The sequence below is a fragment of the Rousettus aegyptiacus genome, unplaced genomic scaffold, assembly GCF_014176215.1.
Source record: "Rousettus aegyptiacus isolate mRouAeg1 unplaced genomic scaffold, mRouAeg1.p scaffold_m13_p_3, whole genome shotgun sequence".
Lineage (NCBI taxonomy): Eukaryota > Metazoa > Chordata > Mammalia > Chiroptera > Pteropodidae > Rousettus > Rousettus aegyptiacus.
In genome coordinates, this window is record NW_023416306.1 from 135,370,052 (window position 1) to 135,392,568 (window position 22,517).

At 32.1% G+C, this 22,517-nt stretch overlaps 1 protein-coding gene across 1 annotated transcript in view; it reads left to right on the plus strand.

The window, feature by feature from the left end:
• The window catches only part of SPESP1 (sperm equatorial segment protein 1), a 28,007-nt gene extending 9,988 nt beyond the window's left edge, over nt 1-18,019 (plus strand). Inside the window, exon 2 of the mRNA XM_016145744.2 lies at nt 16,929-18,019. Coding sequence (XP_016001230.2) covers nt 16,929-17,917 — 989 coding nt within the window. The 3' untranslated portion in view covers nt 17,918-18,019. The remainder of the gene's footprint in view (nt 1-16,928) is intronic.
• The last annotated feature ends 4,498 nt before the right edge of the window (nt 18,020-22,517 follow it).

Below are 22,517 nucleotides of genomic sequence, written 5' to 3' on the forward strand. Positions count from 1 at the left end.
GATTATGGGCCCAGGGCCAAGTAAAAATGTATGAGTTCTTAAAGCACAAAGACCAGATATATTTAATTGAATTTTAACTTTGTATTTTTATGTAAAAATTTTAAAGTTTATGTTTTCCTCTTTACTGAGCTACCAGGTTTCCCCCAATTATACGGAACATTTTGCTACTACCTTTAACTTACTAGGTATTTATTCTTATATCAAACTATATGTTTAAATTAGCAATGTTAATTGGCTTTAAAGCCTTAGTTTTTCAAAATGTAAATTATATTTTAAGCATGTGATCAGATTGCATTCATACTGAGAGATATTGATTTTTTTAAGAATTCCATTTGACTTAGAGTGCTTTGGGTATATATCTTTGTATAGCCTAAGTATTACATTATGTACACATAACTTATCAGAATCTATTAGTGTCAACATTTTACCAGTTTGAGTGAAATGTAGAAACCTTACCTCTCTTTATGTCCTTTTACCATCTCCTACTCATATGATTGTCCTAAATATTTCCTAAAGAACCACATTGGATGGTATTATATTTTTTGTTTCATCTGTCAAACAATTTGGAAAACTCAAGAGAAGGAAAGTCTATTGCATTTACTTATATTTTTGTTCTTTTGTTATTTTATCTTCCTTCCCAATGTTCTAGGATTCCTTCTATTATCATTTCCTTTCTGTTTAATGAACTTCATTTAGCCATTCTTTTAGGATAAGACTTCTGGCAAAAACTTCTCAATTTTCCTTTATCTGAGAGATCTTGATTATCCTTTCATTACTGAAGGATATTTTCCCTTGATAGAGAATTCTGGATTTTTTTTTTTCAGCACTTGAAAAGTATGATGTTTCGTTTTGAACTCCATGGTTTCTCATGAGAATTAAAATTGTCATTCAGATCATTTTTCTCCACAGATAAGGTGTCATTTCCCTTTTGCTTCTTTCAAGGTTTTTTCTTTGTCTTCAATTTTTGGAAGTTAGATCACACTATATCTTGGCATGGGTTTCTTTGGGTTTATTCCTTCCAAGACTCAGATGACATGAATGTTAGATCTTTTTGTTATAGTCTCACAAGTCCCTGAGACTCTGTTTGTTTGTTTGTTTGTTGTTTGTTTTTGGTTTTGGTTTATTTTCTTTGTAGCGATCGGATCAGGTATTTGCTATTATTTTATCTTCCAGTTCACTGCTTCTGTCCTCTGTCCCCTCTATCCTGCTGTTGAGCCTATCCATTGAATTTTTTTCATTTTAATTATTATTGTTTTTTTCCAGTTCTAAAATTTCAGTTGAGTTCTTCCTTATATATTCTATTTCTTTACTGAGATTTTCTATTTCTTTGTTAAGACTTTTTATCTTTCATTTATTTCAAGCATGTCCATGATTTCTTATTGAAGCATTTTTATGATGGCTGCTTTTAAATCCCTGTCAGATAGTTCTAATATCTGTATAATCTTAATGTTGGCATCTATTGACTATTCTTTCTCATTCAAATTGAGATTTTCCTTGTTCTTGTTGTGAACACTAGCTTTTGAATAAAACCTAGACGTTTTAGGTATTATGTTATAGATTTAAACGAGGCTTCTGACATCACTTCAGCAGTGGAAGAGGAGTGTTGCCTTCTTACCACCAGGTGGAGATGAAAATCCAGGTTCTCAGCCTTATCTACCAGAAGAGAAGGTATTAATTTATACTTGGTAGTAGCACTTTCGTGAGATAAGGGCAAAGGGTTTGAAGCACCTCACTGAAGCAGGATGAGGGTGGGAGCTAGGTTCTCCACTCAGCCTTTGCTGATGGGGTCAAGCTTCAATGTTTTCTCTGGCGTTTGGCTAGTATACAGTGCTTATTGTCTTAAAAGTATTTTGTCTTGCTAGGCTACCACTTTCCTGGTTGTTTGGCTATAAAAGGAGCAGTCTTTTCTTGGGGCCTTTTCTGTCTTTGTCCATTGGTGTTTCTGGGTTGCCAGTTTCTCCAGCCCCCAGTCTGAGGTGTATGTGGCAAAAAGAAAACCCAGGGAGCTCACTGCTATGTCATTGTTTGGATCCTGAAGTCCCTAGTTGGTCTTCTTTCTTTCCACCTTTCAGAGTCTTCTTATGCTTATTTTATATATAATGTCCAGGGTTTTTAACTGTGCTCTGGTAGGAAGACTAGGGGAAAAGTACATATTCTCTATCTTTTTGGAAGTAGAGGTTCAGATATATTGTTTTAAAACATTTTATAGGGCTTATGGAAGAGACAATGTGTTTAACAAGTAAACAAGAACATCTAAGTGGAGTATACATAGGTATTATGTGACCTGTTTTTATTTTTAATTTTGATCAAAATATGTTGGAATTAGGTTTTCAATGCTTTTGTCTATGATTTTCAGTTTGTGTACAAAGTACTAGTTCTTAGAAAAGAGAACAAAGTCTTAATTGACTATCAGACATATGTCTAAATTATTTAAGTAGAATTTTATCTGAGTGGTAATTCTAAATAAATTAGAATGTAAATAAGTTGAATATTTTGAGAATTTGTCTAAAATTCTCCTTTAGCTTTGCATTTTTATAGGCATTCTTAACTAGCAGCCTTCTTTTAACTTTATAAGCGGTTTGATCCCAAACCTCAAGTCTTTTTCTTTTAAAAGTCTTTAGATAAATACACATGCTATTACTTTAAAACTGTTTTAATCTACAGATGCATGATTAAGAATGTCTGGAAATATAATCAAGGTAATGCCAAAACCAAATACAATTCATATTAAATATAATCGGAGAATTACAACACTTAAAAACTATACATAGAACATTTTAATTGAAAAATTCTTTTGGTCTTTATAATTCTACAATAATGAGTAGGTTTTATAATAACCAGTTTTTAAGACACCAAGTATTTGGTTTGTAACATATTTCAACTGAAATCCCCTATTCGCATGTTGCAGGAAGCGACACCCGACAGAGGAAATTGGACACTCAGAGGAAGGAGAATTTATTGGCTGGCGGAGCGCATGGGGTTAACAACACCATGCACGAGCTCCTCTTGCTTAGATTTATTACAGTTTATATACCTCTGCAGTGTCCATGCAAGGGGCATGTGATTCCTTTGTCTGAAGTTTTACATGCATTTTGTGACTCAGGATGGGGAGAGGCTGCAAGGGGAGAGGAATTTCCAGACAACTGGTCTTATCTATCTACAGGACACTTTCCCTTGTAGACCCCGCGACCTTGGCGTTATCAGCACTGTTCTAGGATTCTGGAACAGAGAGATGGGACACAAAGGCTATAAGCAGGAAGTAGCACTTATTGATGCCGGCACCGGCTCGGTGTATTCCTATCCAAAGGCTGAGCTCCAATTGTAACATAACAAGCAGTCTTGTTATTCCTACACAGCTACAGATATAAGGAAGAACATTAGTTGGATAGCAAGCTATGAATCAACAGATGTGAGCTGGAGAGTCCTTGAAGTGGGGGAGGTAGCTGTGGGAAAACATGTTAGTTGGAGAGCACTGAGCAGAAGGCAGGGGGAGCAGTTAAGAATGGACTTTAATCTGCAGAGTCAGTCATTTCTGCAGGCCCTTTCCTTTGCAATTTTCAGATGCCTCTTCTCCTCTCTTAACATTATATTTGTATGTTTTCCAAAACAATTCTTGAAAAGGTTAGCTATATTAGCTGAAGTACAAAAATCCAAATTCTATGTAGATTTGGATATGCCTTATTTATTTTCCAGTTTTACATTCTATGATAACTACACAATCAGCACACAAATGCAATGCATAAGAAAATACTCTTCTAAAAAAGTAAAGTTTTTAAAAAGACCTAAATTTTACCATTATTCTTCTAAAATTTTAAATTATAGCATAAAATAAGGAACTCCTCAAAGAAATATTAAAATTGCTTATTTTCATTTTAGTCATATATTTTATTATCTTTCGAAGTAAAGATATTTCATATAAAAGTTCTCAAATTTGAGATTACATACTTTTAAAAACTATATTTTTCCCCACTCTTTTTTTTTTTTTTTTTTTTTGAGCCAAAGAAGAGGTGGGACTGGTTTGGTTTTCCTTTTTTATTCAGTGTAGAAACTGCTGGTTCTTTGAGACTAAGGTGACATGGTTTTTCTTTTCTTAAAACTTCAGTTTCAAAGAAACTAGGTATATTACTGTGTAAGATATTTAATGTTAGCATTTTACTATCATTACATTTTATTGTAACTTTTGGCATGCCATCACTTTTTAGGAGCATAGAAGCATTTTTTTTTTTTTCTTTTGGAGTGTATGGTTTTTCTAGAACAAAATTGTTCATTTTAGCTTTACTGATTAGGAAATCTCTCCAGAAACAGCTAAAGGTATAGCCTTTTAGGTTTTTACCCAAAACACATTCAAATATATCCATTTTTAAAATGGATATTGTAGAAGAAATTATTTGTTTTTTATACCTGTTACCAATTGGTGGTTTATGTATGCAATTAGATATTTAAATTGGTGCTTGATAGTGCATTTTTTAGAACTTGAGTCTTACAAATATCATTTTAAAAACTCAGTTTATAATGTATTTTGCAGAGATGATAGAGCATTAACTTTCTTGTTTTTTAATTCAATTTCTTAAAAAAATAAAATAAGCTGGTTTATTTACATACGTATAACCAGTATTTGTAGTTTAAAATGACTGACTAGACCTAAAAATTTTTTTAATTTATTAAAATTTTTTAATATCTTTGGCTATAGAAATCATAGTTTCTCAGCTGAGATAGTGAAACCAAACCACCCCTAACTCTTTGGTAGAGAGAAAAAATCTTATGAGTTCCATTTTCAGACCAATAGTCTTAAATTTAAGAAATTTTATATTAATTTTCTCTTCATTCAAAGTAATAAAAATTATGGCATAATGAATCAGGGAAATAAAGCTCTTGGTTTATATGTCTTCAATTAGCTCTACTAACGGAAATAAAAATAACATCTATTGATAAAATTAAATTATTATATACTCTAGTTTTTTATTTTTTTAAGTTTATTATGGTAACATTGGTTAATAAAATCCAGTAAATTTCAAGTGTACAATTCAACAGTAAGTCATATATGTATTGCATTGTATGTTCACCATCCATAGTTAGATTTCTTCCTGTCACCACATATTTGTAAACTCTAGTTCTTTAAAAAGGATTTTTTGTTTTATCTTTGTGTTAATGTCCAGTAACTGTAATGCAAAACAGAACTAAAAGCATGACATTTTAAATATATAATACACATACAATAAAGTGCACAAATTGCAAGTGTATAGCTTAATGAATTTTTGTAGTTAATACCACTGTGTAACCAGCACCCAAACCACATATTAAAATATTCCCAGCCTAGCCTAGTTTACAAACATGATATTTTAATGTATGCAGCTATTTAAAATCTTGCATAGAAATTTATGTGACTAGAATTTTCTAAATGTCTAGATAAACTGGGTTTATCCAGATATATATATATATATATATATATATATATATATATTCATGTAACCACACGAATCATTAGGTTAACCAAATAAAAATAAAAATTTTGAATACGACAGATCAAACTGCTTATATTTTTCATCCATCTATTAAAGACCAAGCTTCCCTTAAATATTATTGTAATGCTGCTACCAAGAAAGCATTGTCAATCAAGCATCAACAGTCTCAAATTAGAATTAAAGAATTGAAATAGAGAATATATCAGACAGCTGTGTATTTAACAACAAAACTTTTAAGAACTACCAATAATCTCAAATAAATAATTTGACAATTAGTTGAGTGGAGTCGATTTATACAAAGGCATTTGTAATTAATGTTCAACCTCATTATTCAGTTGGTACTTTTATGTTAAGTTTTAATATTAATAAAGTGTTATTGAGAAACTAATAATTATGCCAGTTTTCATCGAGATTTCCAGCTAAAGTAATAGTTGTATGGCTTATCACATTACAAAAAGGAAAGCAATTATATATTTAGATGAGGGGTTTAAAATTAAGGTAGGAATGCCTTAAATTAATGTTAAAACATAATTGGACAATAGCCAACATATGGAAGCAACTAAATGCCCATCCATGGACGATTGGATAAGAAGTTATGGTTCATATATATATACAATGGAATATTAGCCATAAAAATGAAATCCTACCATTTATAATGACATGGATGGATCTAGAGGTTATTATACTGAGTGAAATAAGTCAGACAGAGAAAGATAAATACCATATTATTTCACTTACAAGTGGAATCTAAGGAATAAAAAGAACAAAGTAACTGAAAACAGAGTCACAAATATAGAGGACAATCTGGTGACAGCCAGAGGGGATGGGAGTTGAGGAGGTTGGGAGAAAGGGGTAAAGAGTTAAAGAGGTACAAATTAGTAGTTGATAGGTGGTCATGGAGATGAGCATGGCATAGGGAATTCAGTCTGGAGTAATGTAATGGCTATGTATAGAGACAGAGGGAAGATAGGGTAATCAGAGGGATCATTTCATAAACTATATAAATGTCTAACCAATGTACTATATACTTGAAACTAATAACAAAATAAAATGCTTAAAAAACAATTGGAAAAGATCAGTAAAAATTAATGCCTTAAATATATATTTTTTCTAATTTTATTGACTAAAATGGCCTAAGAACAATGTCACTCCATAACACCATTCTTGATATGCACATTTAGTCCTCAGATTTTTGTTTCTAATGTTGTTTTCCTTTAGAAGAAACCAGACTCTTTGAAAAGAGCTGATTTTAATGTTTAGGGAGATACAGTATGGACAGGAGGGCTATGAGTGGAAGCGGTACAGAGATGAGAGGGAGGCAGACAGGAATAACTGCCAGAGAACAAGCAAGAATGCTTTAAAAATTCAGAGGTTACTTCGAAAAAGGACAGCTTACAGTGGCTCCAACCGGCTAAGTTATGACCATTAGAGTATAAAAAAAGAAAATGATAATATAAGTTAAGACTATAAAAAGCCCAGAGTCATAATAAAACTCAAAATTTTAAGAACTACTTTGCAAAGAATTAATACTTTACTCAGATGAATTTTATTCAAGTATTTAAAAATATTGTTTACATTTAATTTTATTTGTGTTCCCAAGATAGCAGAAGTATTTCAAAACACAAAAACTAATACAAATCATTGCTTACAAAAATAGTGTACTTTCTTCCGATAAAATATTTGTGGACAGGCTCATGATTTATTTGCTATTCCCCCCAGAGGATACTCACAGACAAAATTCATGTATTAGAAGATAAACTACCTTATTGTTTCAGGAGTTAATGAAATGCGTCAGAATGGTCCATTCATACTAGAGAGCTCTTCCAACTGATTCTGATGGCTCTACCACAACAGGATAAAGAGAACTTGGTGCTCCAAAGCCAAGTGAATTTGATAATGGGTTCACCAGTTGTTGCTGGTTGCTACCTTACCTTCTCTTCTTCCCTATGTGGTTCTTGAAAGAAATAGAGTGGATAAAACATCCCAAAGATGTTAGAAGCCAAAGATTTACACATCGGGTCTTCTGTTTTCCTGGTCCAAAATAATCTTGCTCTGTAAATCAAATTTGTACTATTTAGTCCTAGAAGATGAAATGAGAAATAATATATTTGTGTTGCTTACTCCTCAGGTGAAAGATATCTAATATTCTAGATTCCTGAATTTGTGGCTTCAAGGCCAAGAAAATTTAATGACTTAAAAATATGTAAGAGGCATATCTCAAAAAATGTTTAAACACTGACAAAAGCTGATTAAATAAAATAGTACATATAAAATGATTCTAGTTGTACAAATATATTATTTATAATCTTGAAGACTGTTAATAAGTATATAAGAAGGCAATACAACCCACATTGATCTATGGATTCATTACAATCCCTAGCAAAAGCTCAGCATGTTACATGTTTTTTTTTGTGTGTGTAAATTTTTCAGTTTGACTTTAAAGACAAACTATAAAACACAAAACACATACTAGAATGCTCTTAATATAGTATGCAAAAGTGCTGTCACCCTGTGGTCATCAGAGAAAGTTGTAGCCACCCTCTGTATGAAAGATAACAGGGAAAGTAAGGTGTGCTTGAAATGTGATGTTATCAGTTAATTGTCCAAAAGTACTTTTATAGAATTTCATCACATGGGACATACCAAGTAACTGGTACTGATCCATTCTTAAGTACTCCTTGAAAATAATATTAACTCAATTATTTTTTCTTAATTTTTTCCTATAAAAATGTTTCACACATTTACAACATTCTAGGCATCCACTGATCTAGGTGCTGGAATATGCATTGGCGGGAAAAAATTAATCTTACCTTTGTCAGAAAAAAAAAATCCCAGCTTGCTTTTTTTTGCAGAAATTAACAAGATGATACTAAAATTTACATGGAATTGCAAGGAATCCAGAACAGCCCTTAATCCTGAAAACAAGGAAGAAAGGTCAAAGATTCATATTTTCTGATTTCAAAATTACAATTGCAGTACAAAAGCAGTACTGGCATGATAATAGATATATAGATTAATCCAATTGAATTGAGAGTCCAGAAAGAAACTCTTACATTTATGATCAATTGATTTGCGATGAGGATGCTGAGAATTCAGTGGGGGAAAAAAAAGTCTTTGCAGCATATGGACACCAGACAAAGGAATGAAGTTGGACCCTTACCTCAAACCACATATAAAAATTAACTCAAACTGGATTATATATCTAAATGTAAGAGCTAAAACCATGAAGCTCTTAGTTGAAAATATAAGTCTAAATCTTTGTGTCCCTGGATCTGGTAGTAATTTCTTAGATATGACTCCAAAAGCACAAGCAACAAAGGAAAGAAATAGATAAATTTAAGTACATCAAAATTTTAAAATTTCATGCTGCAAACAATAACCTTATGAAAGTGAAAAGACAACTCATGGAGTAGGAGAAAATATTTTCAAATCATATATATTGATAAGGAACTGGTCTCCACAATATATACAGAATTCTTACAACTCAATAATTAAAAAAAAAAAATTCAAACACGGGGAAACAGAATAGATATTTTTCCAAAGATGTACAAATGGCCAACAAATATATGAAAAGATGTTCAATATCAACAGCCATTAGAGAGATACAAATCAAAATCACAATGAGATATGACTTCATACCCACAAAGGTATTGTAATCTAAAGGACTGAGAATAACAAGTATTGGAGTGATATGGAGAAATTGGAACCCTCATCTACTGCTGGTGGGAATGCAGCTGCTTTGGCAGTTCTTCAATGCATTAAACACAGTATTACCATATGACCTAGAATTCTACTCCTCGGCATATGCTCAAGAGAAATGAAAACATACTTCCACACAAACATTTGTACACAAATGTGCTCATAGCAACATTACTCATAATCATTAAAAAGTGGAAACAACCCATCAACTGATGAGAGCATAAACAAAATGTGGAATATTCATATAATGGAATATTATTTGGCCATAAAAGGGAATGAAATACTGATACATGCTACAATATAGATAGCCTTAAAAACATTATGCCAAGTGAAAGAATCCAGTCACACAAGAACACATATGGTCATTTGTATGAAATGTCTAGAATAGGCAAACCTACAGAGACAGAAAGTGGGTTAGTGTTTGCCTAGGAATAAGAGAGGTAGGGAAATTGGGAATGGATTGATTTTAGGGGTGATGGAACTGTTTTAAACTTAGATTGTGGTAATAGTTGCACAACCGTGACTAAACTAAAAAGAATTAAATTGTATGCTTTAAAACTATGGAAGTATTATAACATTGCTTAAAATTATAATTTAGTTAAAATTATGTTAATGCTTTGTTACTTTAGATATTGATAAAATCCAATAAAATAAAATGAATAGAACTTATACAAATTTAGTTAATGTGATCTAAATTTATACTAGGCCATTTAGTAAGGGCCAGTTAGAAGATGTGCAGGAGTTTCTGTAAATTTGAACAGTTTAACTACAATGTTTATTTTGTTTTAGATAAACTTTAGACCTAGAAATTTAGAAAAATAAGGTTAAAGCTGTATCTTTTATTATTTTAACAAAACTGCCTACTTTGCCTAAAATAAGAGAACCTTTTTTTTAATTGCCCGAATTTTCTCCCTAATAATTATTGGACAGTTAGAAAAAAAAAAATCAGTCTTTCCTCTACAGCATTCTTCTATACAAATTTTTACTTGTGATTATTTCCTTAAGATAATTACTGGAGGCACAATTAATTTTATATTTGCCAGCATTTGGTTCATTCATTCAATCATTCATTTAACAAGTGCTTTTTGACTGTCTACTTTGGTTCTAGGCACTGGTTAGACTGGGGATATAGAGAACAAAGCAGATGTCACAGCTCTCAAAGAGTTTAACTATGTAGCAGTTAACAAATATTAAACAAACATATAGTTAAAATTACCGTAAGTTCTGTAAATAAAAAATCAGTGTGCTAGAGAGAGATTAATGAAAGATCTGGAAGTAAGGAAGTGAGAAAGTTCTGTTACTAAGAAAGTAACATACACAGGACAATCCTAGGTTTTGTTGTTTAAAAAAAAAATTGCCTCCATGACTGGCAGAATAAAAATTGTTTTTAACTTGCATTTCTTTTACGAACAGTGAATTTTAGCAAGTTTTCATGTCAGTTGGCTTTTATGTTATCCCTTATCCCTTCTTCTTCCTCTTTTAATGGGCCATTCTATGAGAAGGAAATACATATTTTGAATGTATTGATTGTTAATTGAAATTTTATATTTCATTGCTCATTTTAAATCATGATTTTATTATTTTCCTTAGGATAAACTCAAAACTAATTAATTTGTCTTTTACCTTATGTGAGTGAATTTATTCTTTTGTAAGTCATTGACTGTCAGTTTCTACCCATGCTTTATAGTAGGAAAACATAGTAAATTTGGATCAGTTGTTTTAAATACTTCCAAATACATCCAAATATATGAAAAGGGTATATTTTGGTCCAGTTGTCAGCAGAGCAAAATTTTGTGTATTTTATTCACTTACTTCATTAATTGATTATATATTAATATTCACATGTATTTTAAAAGAGTTGATTATTTCCAGACAATTTTATCATTATGTTCCTGCTTTTTGCCAGCATCCTTGTATTATGTTTCTCTGACAGCATTGTGTAGTTGTTATGTGTACCTGCTTTGAAATAAGGCAGCTTGTGTTCGAATCCCATTCTTACCACTTAAAGTTGAATATAATCTTAGGCAGATTACTTATCCTTTCTAAGTGCCCTCCTTTTCCTCTTTATAAAAGCACTCCTCACATTCAAAGCCCTTAATATCGTGCCTAACATATAGTAATTGCTCAGTCAGTCAGAGCTATTATGGTCTTTTTGATTACTATTTTCCAATTTCCTCTTCAGATTTCATACCACTTTTGTTCCTACAGTTGTTCCTACAGTTGTTTTACCATGTTGTTTACTTTCCTGTTATATCTGTCATGTGTTATTCTCTTGTATTACTTCTTTCTGTTCTATTTCAAGAAGAGAAGTGCAGACAGCCTCATGCTGAGCTTTAACTTTCATATCTGTGATTCCTGCTAATCTCAAGCCTGCTTAGCAGGTAGCCATTCTGCTAGAGGCCTAGAGAGCAGCGCTGTGGTTTCTCAAGGTGGAAGAGCTTGGTTGGCTATGTCCTGAGACTTTACTATGCTTGGTTGGATCACTACCTGGTAAAAATAGACGGTATATTATAAAGTACACCAGTGTGGACTACCAATATTCAATGTATAATAATACAGCTTCTAGCTGACTACTCTGGTCTTCATAAGAATTTAAATTTTGTTCATCCTTCTAGTACCTCCTGAAAAATGGGGAAAAGCAGGTTTTCACAGTGGCCAGAGCCAATCGTAGGGATATTTGAAGCTTGACTATCTTTTACTATGTTGTCTCCAAATATTTTTATAAAGGTCAAGTTGATTTTCAGGAGCAGTTCTGATTAGTAGAACTGAGAAACTCAATATAAAATATGTAGATGTTTTAGAGGGACAAAAGCAAGGAGGTGGGAAGTGTGTGGAGGAGAAAATGATGGATTTAATAACAGAACTATGTGGAGACAAAGGGTACATGAAGAAGGGAGGAAAAGTGAAGTTAAAGGTAGAGTGCTCTGTTAGGCAGCCATGAACAGGCTTTTTAAAGTGTTGCCTGAGTAACAGTATAAAGGGATAATGAGTAGTTCAGGTTTTTTTAGGAATCAGCTAGCAGTAAATATCTCCTTTTCCTGTCCTTTGATAATCTAATTCATCTCTTAGTAACCTGGTATCCTATTTAAGTTAAATAAGATAAGAGACAAGTTAAATGATTAAAAATTGAATGGTTACCAGACTAATGGAAATGTCTTCTTAAAAACATTTAAGCCTTTGTTGGTAGCAGATTTCAGTTTGGGTAATGAATAGACACTCACAATCAAAATTCTTTCAGAACAGATTTGAAAAACCATTTTATTATGGAAAAATTTCAATATACATACAAGTAGAAAGAATGAAATAATAAATCTTCCTATATCTATAATCAACTTCAACTATTATTAACCCGAACTGATTTTGTTTCACTGCTATCTCTACCCACATTCCTTTCCCTTTAACCTCCTTGTTCCCTCTCCCCAACTTCTCAGACTTGGATTATTTAGAAGTAAATTCTGACATCATATGATTTTATCAGTAAATAGTTCAACATGTAGCACTAAAATATAAGTACTTAAAAACACACAACAATTTGAATTTCACACCTAAAAAGATAACCATTCCTTAACATTAAAAAAAAAATCTGGTCAGTGTTCAAACTTTCCTGATTTTCTCTTCTAATTCATTTGATTGAATTGAAATTCAAATTAGATTTGTACATGTAATTTGTTGATACATTTGTTAGTTCTCTTTTAACCTATATTTCTTCCTTCACCTCTATTTTCCCCCTTGCAATGTAAATATTGAAGAAATTGGATCTAAATGTCCTGTAGTTTCCTGCAGTCTAGATTTTGCTGGTTACATCCCTATGGTGTAGTTTATATATATATTTTTGTTGTTCAATGTATATTATTAGTTAGACCTAGAGAGACCTTGTTAAATTCAAGTTTGACCTCTTTTGCAATACAACTTTATAGATGGTATTGTGTTCTTTCATCAGGAAGCATATAATGTCTGATTTTGTATTTTTTTTGTGTGTGATATAAATGATCATTGTTGATAATCATTGCAAAATGATCATATTCTAATTACAAATGGCTTCTTCATTTATTAGCTGGAATACTTTATAAATTAAAACTTTTCCTCATCTTGAGCTATATTTCAATATGCAGTTGGGTCTATTTCTGTATTTTCTGTTCTTTCCATTCTCTATTCATAGACAGTCCTATATAATAGAGGCTTTATATTTTAATATCTAGTAGAACTAACACCTGTTTTTCTGGCTATTCTTACTCATTTGTTCTTGAAATGAACTTCATAATCCATTCTCCTATCTCCAAAGAACAATTAATGATATTTTATTAAGACCATTTTAAATGTATACATTAACAGAAAGAATATGACATCTAACCATCTTTATGAGGTTGAATCTTCTTGTCTGAGAATGTGATGCATCTTTTTTTCTTTGAAGGGTTTGCATTATTTCTTTCAGAAAGTTATGTTATATTCCTGTGTCAGTTTTCTGTGCCTGCTATTATCACAAATTACCATAAATTTATGGTGTCTCAACCTACCAGAACTTTATTCTCTCCCTAGATGCCAGAGTCTAAAATCAGTTTCACTGAACCAAAATCAAGGTGTACGGCAGTGCTGTGCTCCCACTGGAAGCTCTAGGAGACAATGTTTTCATCGCCTCTTCCACTTTTCTGGTGGCTGTTGACATTCCTTGGCTTGTGGCTACTTCACTCTAATCCTTGCCACCTACCTCTTCCATGTTATCACCTCCTTGTCTATGTTTGTATCAAATCTCTGTCTCTTTCTTATAAAAACATTTGTAATTGGATTTAGAACCCACCCAGATAATTTGGGATAATCCCCTTTGTCGAGATCCTTAACTTAATTACATTTGCAAGGATTTGTTTTTCATGTAAAGTAATATTTATAGGTTCCATGGATTAGGATATGATCTCTGAACATCTATATTTAGCAAAGCATAGTTCCTCATGTAGATTTAAGGATGTCTTTTAAAATTTATTATTCGATATTTTATTTCATTTTTTTAATTATTAAAATAGCATCTTCTTTCTCATTTTATCTCATAATTGGTTTATATTTATATATTGATTTTTGTATGTTGATTTTCTAACTCGCTACTTTTGTGGTAGCTTTTCAATGGATTCCTGTGTGTTGTCTAGATATAGAATTAAATCATCTGCATATAAAGATAATTTAACCTTTTTCTTCTGAATTCTCATGCTTCCAATTATGCCCTCTTATCTAATTATTTTGACTAATAGCTCCAATACCATGCTAAACAGTAATGGTGATATTAGCACCTGACGTTTCTGTCTTTAGCGGGAAAACTTCTAGAGTTTTTACCATTTAGTATCCAAATCACATTTTTGATGTTCTTTTTTAGGGACTTAAGTTTATATTTCAAAGTAAGAAATCTAAGCAATTACCTTTATAGAGTATATTATTATCTTATATAGTGCTCTGTAGCTTTTAAAGTGTTTTCAAACGTCTAATTTATTTGGTTTTATGAGATAAAAGGGCAGATAAAGTATCTTAATTTTCTGGTTAAGTAAATGTTCAGAGAAATTAAGTAATTACCTAAGGTCATGATGATAGAAAATGATAGAGCCAGGACCAGAATCAAAGATTTTTTTTTCTCTGCACTAGGCTTCATATTCATTTTACTTAATATTTTCCTTCAAGACAATGCAATTTTTACATAAGATATTTAACTTTTTAAAATGTAACTTTTAATGGTTTACTATATTAAGTAATTGGGTGTGTGTGCTTGTGTGTTTTTTATAGATAAGTCTAAAGTCCCTTTTAATGACCAACTTCAGTCCCATTTCCTCTCCTTAGAGGCAACTATCCATATGAGTTTGTTGTTACTCTTCTGTCTTTTTTTTTAAATCCACAAAGTATGATACTATGTCCATGATTTAAAAATATGAGTATAAGGTTAATATAAAAATCTAACTTATGTTATATAGCTTCCTTTTTTGCCCAGTCATTATCATATGGATTTGAAGCATGCAAGGCGTTTCTAAGCATGACATAAAATTGAGAATCTACTTTTAAAATCTAGATCTCTAGACAAGTGTAGTATCTTTTTACTATCACATCGTTGTTGAATTTTGTCTGAGAACATGGTGTATCTTTCCATGTGTAGAAGTTTGCATTATGTTTTTCAGAAGATTTTATTATATTCCTGTGTCAGTTTTCTGTGGCTGCTATAACAAATTACCATAAATTTATGGTGTCTCAACATACCAGAAATTTATTTTCTCCCTAGAGGCCAGAGTCTAAAATCAGTTTCACTGAGCCAAAATCAAAGTGTAAACTGTTCCCATTAAAAATTTTTTTTAATTTAAAAATATGCTTTCCATATTGATTAAACTTCATCCGGTCTAAGTTGTAACAGAAGAGTTAAGGAAGAAAGAGGAATGTAAATATAAAGCATTTTTAGACTATTTCATGCTTGTCAAACAGCTGAATAAAAGTGCCTCCTGAACAGAAAGTTTGTTACTATATTTCATTTTGCCTGCAGAGAAAAGGTTCAGGTAGGAGCTATACATTAGAGTTTGGTAAAAAGTGATTTACTTCCTTGAATTAAATCAATTTTTATCCACAATAGTGGTAAAATCAATTCAAAATTACAGGCAATACAAAATTTCAGCTCTTAACATTAAAAATTCCTGTCTCAGGAGTAGGGGAGTTGAGCAGAATTTAGGAATATCTTATTCAACAATCTTTTCTGTTTTCCACATTGGAAATGAGAGGCTTCACCACTCAGATGCTGCAAAATACTAACATAAATACAAGGGTCATTTTTGTTGTAAGAGTGAAAAGTTGATGGTTTACACTGGAACTTGCAAACTTTTTCTGGAAAGGGCCAGACACCATTTTTAGCTCTGTGGTCTCTGTTGAACTACTCAACTCTACTGTTGCAGCCAAAAGCAGCAATAAACAATATAGAAATGAATGGGCAAGACTGTCTGGGTTCTAATAAAACTTTATTTACAAAAACTGAGGGTAGATATGATCCACAGGTTGTAGTTAGATATTTGCTAGCTTGAAGGCAGTGGTATACTGATAAATGTTTAACAACTGACTTTTTGGAGAGATGGGTAAGCCCTGATTTATAGTATTTGCCCCATCATGGTTGATTTCAAGCTACCTATTTGACATCACTGAACAAGGAGGTAGAAAAAGATATACAGTAGTATGCCATTATATAGTATTTCTATCATACAGATATCCTAGATGTAAGTAACCTCAAGAGCATAGAAAATAGTATTATGAAATAATAAGAAAGTGATGAGTTTTGAATATTTATTACCTTTGTTTTTAATATAATTTATTTAATTGCAAATTTAGATAATTTAATTTTTAAATGATGTCTATGTTTAAGATCTGTCCCATAAAATCCCTAAAACTTTAATAAACAGCTCTGGTGAGCCAGTGTGAACATACTCCAGCACACTGCTGTGTTGGAAGACATAATCAAGAATTTTGTTTTAATAAGTTGCCTACTGAATCATAAGTTAAATGGGAGAATAAAAGCAAAAAGATGCAGAGAATTGTGTTAATATGCGCCTTTCGCATTAATCTTGCTCATCTGTTTCAATAAGAATCTGAAAAGATAATTTTGCTCTTTTTGAGAGTCGGCTGTGTCAGAGGTGCTTTATTTCTTGGTTTGTTGTCTCAACTTTTAAGTGATGGCATGTGAAGTAGGTTTGGGCCAGTAGATTTTGTCAGTATGTCATATATGATAATAGATGTGACTTATCGTTTGATTTTTTTTCCCTTAAGGCATAACTGTGACACCTGACGAAGAACAAAACTTGAATCATTATGTACAAGTTTTACAGAACGTACTACTAAGTGTTCCCACTAGGGAGCCAGGCCATGAGAAAAAATCAGAGTCTTCAAATAATGTTTATCCTATGAGATCGAAGATATCAAAATTTAAGGAGATAATTACTCACGATGACACTTCAACTGCGAATGATGTTCTAATCAACCCCGCCACTGACGGAGCTACAACTTTCCCTACTAGAGACTTCACACTGGAAGCAAGGAGGGGAAAACGGACTAAAAGTACAGCGTTCTGGTCTATTAAACCAAACAATATTTCTATTGTTTTACATTCAAAAGAACCTTATATTGAAAAAGAAGAGCCAGAGCCAGAGCCAGAGCCAGAGCCAGATGTAAAACCAACTGAGGCACCAAAGCCAGAGCCAAATGTCACTGAATTATCCCCAGGTACCTTGAGGACTGACTTCGACACCTCCACAGAAGAAGATGTTCCTCAGCTCTCAGGAGAATATCAAACACTACCATTTGAAAGATACACACTGATTTTGAGTAATGAAGACATTTTGAAAAAAATTTCAGATATTAATTCAGAGGTACACCATGTACCTCATGCTGAGAGTCTCAAGCCAGAGTATAGAGAGGACATTCTAGCCTCTAGAGAGCACCTGAAGCGAAGCCTTGCTCTAGCGGCAGCGGCAGAACATAAGTTAGAAAAAATGTACGAATCCCAGTTTTTACCATCAGAACGAAGTGGTAAAATTGATGACATTGGTACTGTTATTACCATGCTGTACAATTCTAGATCTAAGTTATCTGAATATTTAGATATTAAATATGTTCCACCAGAGATGAGAGAAAAAGCTACTATAGTATTAAATACATTGAAAAGAGACATATGTATAAGTCAAGCAGAAACTCTAAACCTTATTAGGAAGTTATTAAACAACAATATAAAAATTTTAAACCTACTTGATGTTCCTTGACGAAGGCGATTTAAGCAAACTGGGCATTCATTCACAGGAGAAATGAGCATATTAATGATTCAAAAGTTGTATAAAAATATGTTCTATTGTAGTTTAATGTGCTAACATCTTTACATGTCGTGTTATGAAAATTTTTCGTATGCCCTAAAAAGCCTAATAATTTAAAATAAAATTTTGGTTCAGGAGTTTGTACTTTTTTCTCATTAATTTAAAAAGTTATCAAGATCTAATCTTGAAAATGTCTAAGCTTTGGTTTTACTTGAATAGATTAGCTAAATTCACCCATTTTGTGAGTTAAGAGACAGTGTGCATCCTATATATGTAGCTTTTTAAAATAATTGCATATAAATGTAAAATTATAGTGTATATGGTTTTTATTACCCTTTCAGAGAAGCCAAGTTTTCCATCTGAATAGCATAGGAGGACCTTGTATCAGAACTACTTTTATTTGGCTATATGTGTGCCGCCTTTGAAAGGTGGATAATGTATTAACATACACCTCTTTTCCTTTGTTGTTAAGCACTTTTGAAATATCAGTGAGGGACTGTAACCTGGATTTGTAGTGAAGTCATTTTCATTTATTTCCTCTTTTTGTTTGCTTATATATATGCATTGAAGTTTTGCAAATATTTTATTTGGGAGTATGACTAACATTAAGGTTAACTGTGTAATATTGTAATTATGGTGCAGGTAATTCTGTTTCATGACTTTAACAGTATTACATTTAAATTTATTTATTTGTTGTTTGTTTATTCACCAAGCCAGTCATTTATAGTATAATAAAGATTTATTGACCTTTTACTATATGCAGGACAAAATGCTAGGCTTTCGGGATACAATAATAAGACCTAGTTCCTTCTCTCTTTGAGATTATATTATAGCAGGAAAGACAGACATTAAACAAATACTTTCGACAAATTTTAAATTTCAGTTCTGACAAGTTGTTATGAAGGTGTGAGAAATTTGACCTCACCTAGACCAAAATAATGGGAAAGCTACCCTGAGAGTGTGTGTAAGGGGGAGGGAGGGATTCTGTGTAGAGGGAACAGCATGTGCAAATGCACTGAGTATGGTAAGTTTAAGAAGTACCTGGAGCGTAGACAGTCAAGGGAGTGTATCTCAAGATAGAGTTGGTGAGGTATGCACGGTCAGTTGGAATAGGTCTGCAAGGCCTTAAATTGTATATTGAAGAGTTTAGCCTTTATCCTACGATCTATGAGAAGACATTAGTGGATTTTAAACAAAGGATGGGTATGATCAAATTTGTTTTTAAAAAAATACCACCCTGGCTACACTTTGGGAGATAGGTAAAAGTAGACGTGTACTATACATAGGCCAAACTCAGCTTGGACCAGATACAAAGAAGTGGCAGTTAAGAGGTAAAATTGGCAGGATTTGGTCACTGAACGAATATAGAGACCGAGAATCACAGGGATTAAAAGTAATTCCCACACAATTAGCTGTATTATAAAAAGGACTACATAGATTTTATAACACTCTAATGTTTACTGTTGTTGCTTATTTTTTAAAAATAATTTTACTATGGAAAATTTCAAACTTTCAAAAATAAACAGACTAATATAATAAACTTACACACGCATCATCCACTAATTTTCTACTAATAACCGGTCTTACTTCACCTAAACTCCTATCCCCTTTCCTTTTCTCCTATTTTATGTTAAAATAAATCCTAGATACTTTTTCATTTCATATGTAAATTGAACAGTGTGAAGCTCAATAAGTTTAAAAAAGAGACTATTACAATATCACACATAAACACTTAATTCTTTCATATCATCAAATATCTAGTCAAATTTCCAATTGTCTAATAAGTTTTTAATTTAGAATTTGTATGAATCAAGATCCAGGTAAAGTTCATAATTGAGGTTGGTTGATTTGACTTGTAAGTCTCTTTTAATATAAAGATTTTCTTCCACCTCTTGAAATTCATCAGAGAATTTTGTCATTTGACCTATGTATGGTTTTACACAACATAGATTTTGCTGATTGCATCCCCATGATGCCATTTAGCATGTTTTCTTGTCCTTTGTATTTTCTGTAAATTAGTAGTTGGATCTAGGATCTTTATCAGACTCAGGTTTTTCTCTTTTACCTTTCTTTTTCTTTCTTTCTTTCTTTCTTTCTTTCTTTCTTTCTTTCTTTCTTTCTTTCTTTCTTTCTTTCTTTCTTTCTTTCTTTCTTCTTTTTTGTCAAGATGATGTCCTATTTTACCATTTGGTTGTATCTCCTTTTGTACCTTCAGCAGGCTTTGATGATCAATACCTAGATAGATTAATTCATCAGGTATTGCAAAATGGAGATATCATTCCTTCCTTTATTAGTTGGAATGTCTATAAAGAGAAACTTTCTCACTATTATTTGGTTTCCCAGTGGTCCAGTGTGTATTGGAAATAATTAGTTTATATAATAATATAGCATAAAATATATTTTATTTATTTAATATATATTATGTGTTTTATATATTTAAAATATAAATATAATAATTTCAAAATAATTAGTTTATAGAATCCTTCAATAGTGACCTTTTTTAAAATTGATCTTTATTCTTTTAGAGCAGTTGTAGGCATACAGAAAAATTTATCAGAAAGTACAGAGCTCCAACATACTTCCCTCTTCTCCCCCGTAGTTTCCCCTATTATTTACATTTACATATTAGTGTGGTACATTTGTTACAACTGATGAACCAGTGTCGATACATTATTATTAACTGAAGTCTCTGGTCTACATTAAGTTTCACAATGTTTTACATTCTACGGGTTTTGACAAATGTATAATGACATGTAGCCACCATTGCAGCAATATACACAATAGTTTCACTATCCTAAAAATCTTCTGTGCTTCATCTATTCATCCCTTTCTCTTCTTTTCACACCCCTTTTACCCCTGGTAATACTGATATTTTTACTGTCACTATATTTTTGCCTTTTCCAGAATGTCATACAGTATAGTTGGAAGCGTAGAGTATAGACTTTTCAGATTGGCTTCTTTCACTTAGCAATACACATTTAAGATCCCTCCATGTCTTTCTGTGACTTGACAGCTCATTTTTTGGGTGCTAAATAGTATTACACTGTATGGATATACTACCGTTTATCCATTCACCCATTGAAGGACATCTTAATCGCTTCCAAGATTTGGTAATTATGAATAAATCTGCTATAAACATCTGTGAGCAGGTTTTCGTGTAGACTTGTTTCAATTTTGATAGTTTTTTCACACCTTTGAACATACACTATTTTAGCGAACTTTTACGTTTCGGCTCATTTGATAGATGAAAATGTTATCTAGTTTTAATATATATTTCTTTAATTATGAGTGAAATTGGACTTTTTTTCAAGTTTATGTTTTTATTTGTTTCTGGAAATGATCTGTTTGTGTTTATTTCTCTATTGGTTTGTTTTTTCTTAGTGATACATACAATCTTTTTATATAATAAGGAATTTTGTATTGTTTTTTTACAAATATTTGGTTCAGTTTATTATTCATCTTTTGATTTTTCCGTGTAGAAATTTAAAACATTTATAAATCAAATGTATACATTTTTGCCTTTGGGAAGCTTTAGGTATTGCATCTTGCTTTTCCTACTGTGAGTTTTTACAGCACTCTTCTGTTTTATTCTAGTGTTATAATGATTTTAACTTTTTTAAAGAAATAGACTTTATTTTTTAGAGCAGAGCAAATTAAGCAGAAGGTACAGAGATTTCCCATATACTCCCTATTTCCACACATACGTAGCCTCCCCCATTATCAACATCCCTACCAGAGTGGTGCATTTGTTATAATTAATGAACCTACTTGAACACATTATAATCTGAATTCCATAGTTTACATTAAGGTTCGCTCTTGGTGTACATTCTGTGGGTTTGGACAAGTGTATAATGACATGTATCCACAATTATAGCATCATACAGAATAGTTTCACTGGTCTAAAATTCTCTGTGCTCTATTTAACCCTTTGTCTCCCTCAACCTCTGACAACCACTAATCTTTTTACTGTCTTCATAGTTTTGTCTTTTTCAGAATGTCATGTAGTTGGAATCATATAATATGTAGCCTTTTCGCATTGGCTTCTGCCACTTAGTAATATGCATTATGTTTCCTACATGTCTTTTCATGACTTGATAGCTCATTTAGTTTTAGCTCGGAATAAGATTCCATTGCCTGAATGTACCACAGTTTATTTATCTATTTACCTATTAAAGTACATTTTGATTGCTTCTAAGCGTGGGCAATTATTAATAAAGCTTCTATAAACATCCATATGCAGATGTTTGTGTGGACATAAGTTTTCAATTTTGGGGGGTAAATACCAAGGAGCACAATCATTCGATTATATAGTAAGAGTATGTTTAGTTTTATAGAAACTCAAACTCTTCCAAAGAAGCTGTATCATTTTGCATTCCCACAAGCAACAGAGAAGATAGTTCTTGTCTTTCCACATCCTCATCAGCATTTGGTATTGTCAATGATCTGCATTTTTACTGTTCTTAGAGGTATTCTAAGCGGTAAGTGGTCTCATTATTGTGACCTACTAGTCATTTTTTTTGTTTTCCCCCTCTTTAATTCCTGCCCCCCCACC